We start from the raw sequence: 7,396 nt of genomic DNA, 5'->3' as shown, positions 1-7,396 counted from the left end.
CCCTAGCTTCCATTCTCTCACCACCTGACCCTAGCTTCCATTCCCTCCCTACCTGACCCTAGCTTCCTTTCCCTCACCACCTGACCCTAGCTTCCATTCCCTCCCTACCTGACCCTAGCTTCCTTTCCCTCCCTACCTGACCCTAGCTTCCTTTCCCTCCCTACCTGACCCTAGCTTCCTTTCCCTCCCTACCTGACCCTAGCTTCCTTTTCCTCCCTACCTGACCCTAGCTTCCATTCCCTCCCTACCTGACCCTAGCTTCCATTCCCTCCCTACCTGACCCTAGCTTCCATTACCTCCCTACCTGACCCTAGCTTCCATTACCTCCCTACCTGACCCTAGCTTCCACTCCCTCCCTACCTGACCCTAGCTTCCTTTCCCTCCCCACTTGACTCTAGCTTCCACTCCCTCCCTACCTGACCCTAGCTTCCTTTCCCTCCCCACTTGACCCTAGCTTCATTTCCCTCCCTACCTGACCCTAGCTTCCACTCCCTCCCTACCTGACCCTAGCTTCCATTCCCTCCCTACCTGACCCTAGCTTCCACTCCCTCCCCACCTGACCCTAGCTTCCTTTCCCTCCCTGACCCTAGCTTCCTTTCCCTCCCTACCTGACCCTAGCTTCCTTTCCCTCCCTACCTGACCCTAGCTTCCTTTCCCTCCCTACCTGACCCTAGCTTCCTTTCCCTCCCCACCTGACCCTAGCTTCCATTCCCTCCCTACCTGACCCTAGCTTCCTTTCCCTCCCTACCTGACCCTAGCTTCCTTTCCCTCCCCACCTGACCCTAGCTTCCATTCCCTCCCTACCTGACCCTAGCTTCCTTTCCCTCCCTACCTGACCCTAGCTTCCTTTCCCTCCCTACCTGACCCTAGCTTCCTTTCCCTCCCTACCTGACCCTAGCTTCCTTTCCCTCCCTACCTGACCCTAGCTTCCTTTCCCTCCCTACCTGACCCTAGCTTCATTTCCCTCCCTACCTGACCCTAGCTTCCATTCCCTCCCCACCTGACCCTAGCTTCCTTTCCCTCACCACCTGACCCTAGCTTCCATTCCCTCCCCACCTGACCCTAGCTTCCATTCCCTCCCCATCTGAACCTAGCTTCCACTCCCTCCCTACCTGACCCTAGCTATCCTGACCCCTTCTACTGGAAAAAGAGCAGAAGAGATCTGGGACCAGGCTAACCTGACCCCTTCTACTGGAAAAAGAGCACAAGATATCTGGGACCAGGCTAACCTGACCCCTTCTACTGGAAAAATAGCACAAGAGATCTGGGACCAGGCTAAACTGACCCCTTCTACTGGAAAAAGAGCAGAAGAGACCTGGGACCAGGCTAACCTGACTCCTTCTACTGGAAAAATAGCACAAGAGATCTGGGACCAGGCTAACCTGACTCCTTCTACTGGAAAAAGAGCAGAAGAGACCTGGGACCAGGCTAACCTGACTCCTTCTACTGGAAAAAGAGGAGAAGAGATCTGGGACCAGGTTAACCTGACCCCTTCTACTGGGAAAAAACAACAACCTTATCTGTGATTCCCTAACCTGAGATAACAGCTCATATTTCTCTCTCTCTCTCTCTCTCTCCCTCTCTCTCTCTCTCTCTCTCTCTCTCGTGATTGGTGCATTTTCTTTTTATTTCCATGTAATAGTAAGGAAGTAACTCCTCTACATGTCATTTTATTCAAATAATTAATAAATGCCCCTGTCCATGTTATTTGTTAATTCATCTGAACCAGGTTCAAGTGAATACGCTGTTTCCCATCTGCATTGTTTCGCCTGACGTGAATACTCATGGGTCAGTTTCTATGTTTATAGATTATGGTTGTTGTCAAACTTTTGAAACACTTAATTTAAGCGTACTTGTTTTGTGCAAAATGGGATATCTAATATTCTCTATGTCCGTTGTCCAGGTGGATGGAATGTTCCATGTGGTTTTTGCCGCTGGTGCAAAAGTGACTCATTTAGTGTGGTTTTACAGGGTCAGTCATAGTAGTATGATATGTGTTGTTTTACAGGGTCAGCCATAGTAGTATGATAGGTGTTGTTTTACAGGGTCAGTCATAGTAGTATGATAGGTGTTGTTTTACAGGAGCAGTCATAGTAGTACGATAGGTGTTGTTTTACAGGGTCAGCCATAATAGTATGATAGGTGTTGTTTTACAGGGTCAGTCATAGTAGTATGATAGGTGTTGTTTTACAGGGTCAGCCATAGTAGTACGGCACCCCTGAAGCAAATAAGGCTTAAGTGTCTAGGGCACATCAACAGATTATTTTCACCTTGTCCGCTCAGGTATTCCAACCAGCAACCTTTCGGTTAATGGCCCAACACTCTAACTGCTAGGCTACCTGCTGGTTACTAGTCCAACACTAACCACTAGGCTACCTGCTGGTTACTAGCCCAACACTCTAACCGCTAGGCTACCTGCTGGTTACTGGCCCAACACTAACTGCTAGGCTACCTGCTGGTTACTGGCCCAACACTAACTGCTAGGCTACTGCTGGTTACTGGCCCAACACTCTAACTGCTAGGCTACCTGCCGCCCTTCATGAGTTGTCTAAGTAACACAGCTTTCATGCTTTCAGAGAGAGCGAGGATCTCCTTTGGGGAATATTTACCACGAGCCAACATTGTCTCCATCATTTTTTTTCTATTGGTCATTCAAGAAATATTCCAACAAACGACCTTTTCGTAACCCCACAATGTTCTGTAACGGTGTGAGAAAATGTCCCCTGTTATCTGCAGAGGGACAGGTGAGGCACACGCACACACACACACACACACACACACACACACACACACACACACACACACACACACACACACAGGGGGTGGAGGGGAATGCAGAGTCAGAGCCTTGGTTCCTGTATAAAAGACCCCTGCTGTGTGCCTCACTCCATCACGCTGAAAACATGAACTGTCTGCTGATCCTCTCCTGCCTTGCCTTCGCCGGCGCAGCCTACGGTGAGAAAATGTCCATGTTTATGCCATTGTCTGCCTTGTAGGATACCTTGTAGGATACCATGTAGGATACCTTGTAGGATTCCTTGTAGGATACCTTGTAGGATACCATGTAGGATACCTTGTAGGATACCATGTAGGATACCTTGTAGGATACCATGTAGGATACCTTGTAGGATACCATGTAGGATACCTTGTAGGATTCCTTGTAGGATACCTTCTAGGATACCTTCTAGGATACCATGTAGGATACCATGTAGGATACCATGTAGGATACCTTGTAGGATACCTTGTAGGATACCATGTAGGATACCTTGTAGGATACCATGTAGGATACCTTGTAGGATACCATGTAGGATACCTTGTAGGATTCCTTGTAGGATACCTTCTAGGATACCTTCTAGGATACCATGTAGGATACCATGTAGGATACCATGTAGGATACCTTGTAGGATACCTTGTAGGATACCATGTAGGATACCTTGTAGGATTCCTTGTAGGATACCTTGTAGGATACCATATAGGATACCATGTAGGATACCTTGTAGGATACCTTGTAGGATTCCTTAGGTTGGCTTTTTAGTCGTTCTGGTTTTTATTGTTATTCTTGTTGTTTTTTTAATTCTCATATTTGTTGTGTAGTAAATATTTCAGTTTTAATTTGTGTCTTCCTGTGAAGCACATTGTGTTGCATTCCCATGTCTAGAATGTGCTGTAGAAATAAAACTTCATTTGATTTATGTATCGGGTAAAATAAGTATTTGATGGTAGTTGACTGCTCTGGTCAATAACATTTCACGTGGTACTACAATAGGCAGCATTGTATTTATATTCTGTATGGACTTAATTCAGAAACTGTCACTGTTAGAATCTCTGTTAGAGCAGCCAAACTTGACCCCTGACCCATAAGCTCTGTCTTTAGGCTGTGGTAAACCCGCCATCCAGCCTGTGGTGTCTGGTTACGCCCGCATCGTCAACGGTGAGGAGGCTGTGCCCGGCTCCTGGCCCTGGCAGGTGTCCCTCCAGGACTACACTGGATTCCACTTCTGCGGCGGCTCACTGATCAACGAGAACTGGGTTGTGACTGCTGCCCACTGCAGCGTGAAGTGAGTGCTGGCTGCTAAGCCATAACCTTCATAAGTGTAGCAATATGCTAACTAGCTAAAAAAACTAGCTAAAAATCTAGCTATTGCTCATACTAACTGGCTAAAAGCGAGCTATTGCTAACTAGCTAAAAGCTGGCTAATGCTAACTAACTAAAAACTAGATCTAAACTAGATCATGCTAATGCTAATTAGCGCAAAGCCGGGCTAGCATATTGCTAAAGTAGCTAAATTATGTTTATTTTGTGAAACTATTTCAGGACCTCTCACCGTGTGATCCTGGGAGAGCACGATCGCTCGTCCAACGCTGAGAACATCCAGACCATCAAGGTTGGCCAGGTAAACAACCACACACACACACACACAACTATTACTACAATTTGAACATCTAGACTTTTATTTTGAAGTAAAGATAAAGATCAGTAAAAGTTTCACCTTTCCATCCCCACTGTCTCCTATATATCCCTACTGTCCCCTATATATCCCTACTGTCCCCTATATATCCCCATTGTTCCCTATATATCCCCACTGTCTCCTCTATATCCCTACTGTCCCCTATATATCCCCACTGTCTCCTCTATATCCCTACTGTCCCCTATATATCCCTACTGTCCCCTATATATCCCTACTGTCCCCTATATATCCCTACTGTCCCCTATATATCCCCATTGTTCCCTATATATCCCCACTGTCTCCTATATTACTACAAATTGAACATCTAGACTTTTATTTTGAAGTAAAGATAAAGATCAGTAAAAGTTCCACCTTTTGAAGTCACATCAACTCAAACGATAACGATCTGCTCAGCGGATTAACATTCAATCTAAATGTCAAACGTTGTCGCCTTGTGTCCTTACTAGGTCTTCAAGCACCCCAATTACAACGGCTTCACCATCAACAACGACATCACCCTGATCAAGTTGGCCACGCCCGCCCTCTTGGGAACCCGTGTGTCCCCCGTGTGCGTTGCTGAGACCAACGACGACTTCCCCGGTGGCATGACGTGTGTGACCTCCGGCTGGGGTCTGACCCGCTACAACGGTAATCAATAATCACTACAGCTTTTCTAGGTCTCATTGTAAAGTCAGACAAACCTTGGCTAGTTTTTTTGACTAGCGGTATGCTTGGTATAGTTGAAAGTTTCCATTTCAGTTGGCTCAATGTATTTGAAAAATGACGTTTCAGTTGGCTCAATCTGTTTCAAAAATGACGTTTCGGTTGGCTCAATCTGTTTCAAAAATGACGTTTCAGTTGGCTCAATCTGTTTAAAAAATGACGTTTCAGTTGGCTCAATCTATTTGAAAAATGACGTTTCAGTTGGCTCAATCTATTTGAAAAATGACGTTTCAGTTGGCTCAATCTGTTTAAAAAAATTACTTTTCAGTTGGGTTTCGGTGTAGTCTTGAGTTGCTAGTAGTCTAATAATGTGAGAAAGATGGTGATTGGCTGACCGGTTTCTAAGAGTTACCTGACCCTTGGTGTCCTCTGGTTCCAGCTGCTGACACCCCTGCCCTGCTGCAGCAGGCTGCTCTTCCCCTGCTGACCAAGGCTCAGTGCCAGAAGTTCTGGGGCTCCAAGATCACCGACCTCATGATCTGCGCTGGAGCCGATGGTGCCTCTTCCTGCATGGTGAGTAACACAAACCATAGGGTTGGAACATTCCGGTAAACTTCCAAAACATTGCCAGGGTTTTCAGACTTCCTAGTTGGAAGAGTCCCAGATTTTTGCAAGCCTACACAAAACATATGGCACCCTAACACACTGTTACAGGCTATGACACTGAACCTACCACCATCTGACTAATGGAAGAGTTCAATCTGAATTTTTACAGGTATTTACACTGGTTTAAACAGTCATTGCATCAATTAAAGCTTGGTGTTTCCTTAGTTCTTAATTTTTTTGGAAACAGCCGAGCACCAACTCTGAACATAAAAAATAAATCCCTAGAGAGAGAGACTCTAACTCTTTCTGTTCTCCTTTTTGTGTTCCTCCAGGGTGACTCTGGTGGCCCCCTGGTCTGTGAGAAGGCTGGTGCCTGGACCCTGGTTGGTATTGTGTCCTGGGGCAGTGGAACCTGCACCACCACTATGCCCGGAGTGTACGCCCGCGTCACCGAGCTCCGCTCCTACATCGACCAGACCATCGCCTCCAACTAAGTTTTCAACTTCATCTCCATAAAAAAAAATTAAAGTAGTTTCTAGTAACACGTTTGTTCCTTGGTGTTTCTTGAAAACGTGGGGTTTTGATAGTTAATGCAGCGATCAGCAGTTAACAGAATAACAAAGTGTTCTCTCCACCACTGTTCTGGTAAAAAGCGGGGGGACGGTGCTTCAGAAATGTAACCACTCTCAAATACAAAGATACATCTCCGGATGCAAGGACTGATCATCCATGATATCAGCATTCACTAGTTCCAAAAACATCCAGTGATTTTGCATAGCCACATCGATTCAACAGAAACACTCATCATAAATGTAGATGATAATACAAGATATACACATGGAATTATAGATATACCTCTCCTTAATGCAACCGCTGTGTCAGATTTTTTTTTGTAATTACGGAAAAAGAAACCCATGCAATAATCTGAGAAGGCGCTCAGAAGTAAAAGTCACAGTAGCCGCAAAGATGGCGTCAACATAAGCAAGAAATTACATTATAAATATTCCCTTACCTTTGATGATCTACATCAGAAAGCACTCCAGGAATCCCAGGTCCACAATAAATGTTTGTTTTGTTCGATGATGTCCGTTATTTATGTCCAAATACCTTCTTTTGTTAGCGCGTTTGGTATACATATCCAAACGCTCATTCTGGTCAGCGTTACATCGGACAAAAACTTCAAAAAGTTATATTACAGGTCGAAGAAACACTTCAAACTAAGTACAGAATCTATCATTAGGATGTTTTTAACATATAGCTTCAATAAAGTTCCAACCGGAGTATTCCTTTGTGTCTTCATGCGCAATAGAACGCAAGTGGATACCATGAGTAATAAGCGTGATCAGAAAATGGCTGACTGCCAGACACCTGATAGATTCTGCTCTCATTCACTCCCACAACAACGTAGATGTTTCATTCAAATTTCTATAGATGGTTGACATCTAGTGGAACCCCTAGGCAGTGCAACATCATTCATATCTCAAGGGGATTTCATTGGGGACTCTGGTGAATACATACAAAGCTCAGATTTCTCACTTCCTGTTTTGATTTCGCCTCAGGATTTTGCCTGCCATATGAGTTATGTTATACTCACAGACATCATTCAAACAGTTTTTAGAAAAGTTAGAGTGTTTTCAATCCAAAACTAATAATAACATGCATATATTAGCAACTGAGAC

At 45.1% G+C, this 7,396-nt stretch overlaps 1 protein-coding gene across 1 annotated transcript; it reads left to right on the top strand.

Annotated features, from left to right (window-relative positions):
• The first annotated feature begins 2,895 nt into the window (after nt 1-2,895).
• LOC139384520 (chymotrypsinogen B, tandem duplicate 1) lies at nt 2,896-6,259 on the top strand. Its single transcript, XM_071129350.1, has 6 exons — nt 2,896-2,955; nt 3,875-4,058; nt 4,316-4,394; nt 4,916-5,096; nt 5,551-5,684; nt 6,050-6,259. Exons 1-6 carry the CDS (start codon nt 2,904-2,906, stop codon nt 6,209-6,211), a joined length of 792 nt encoding a protein of 263 aa, XP_070985451.1. The 5' UTR covers nt 2,896-2,903; the 3' UTR covers nt 6,212-6,259.
• Nucleotides 6,260-7,396: the final 1,137 nt, after the last annotated feature.

The sequence above is a fragment of the Oncorhynchus clarkii genome, chromosome 26 (assembly GCF_045791955.1).
Source record: "Oncorhynchus clarkii lewisi isolate Uvic-CL-2024 chromosome 26, UVic_Ocla_1.0, whole genome shotgun sequence".
Classification (NCBI taxonomy): Eukaryota; Metazoa; Chordata; class Actinopteri; order Salmoniformes; family Salmonidae; genus Oncorhynchus; species Oncorhynchus clarkii.
This window is presented reverse-complemented; position numbering and strand designations above follow the sequence as displayed.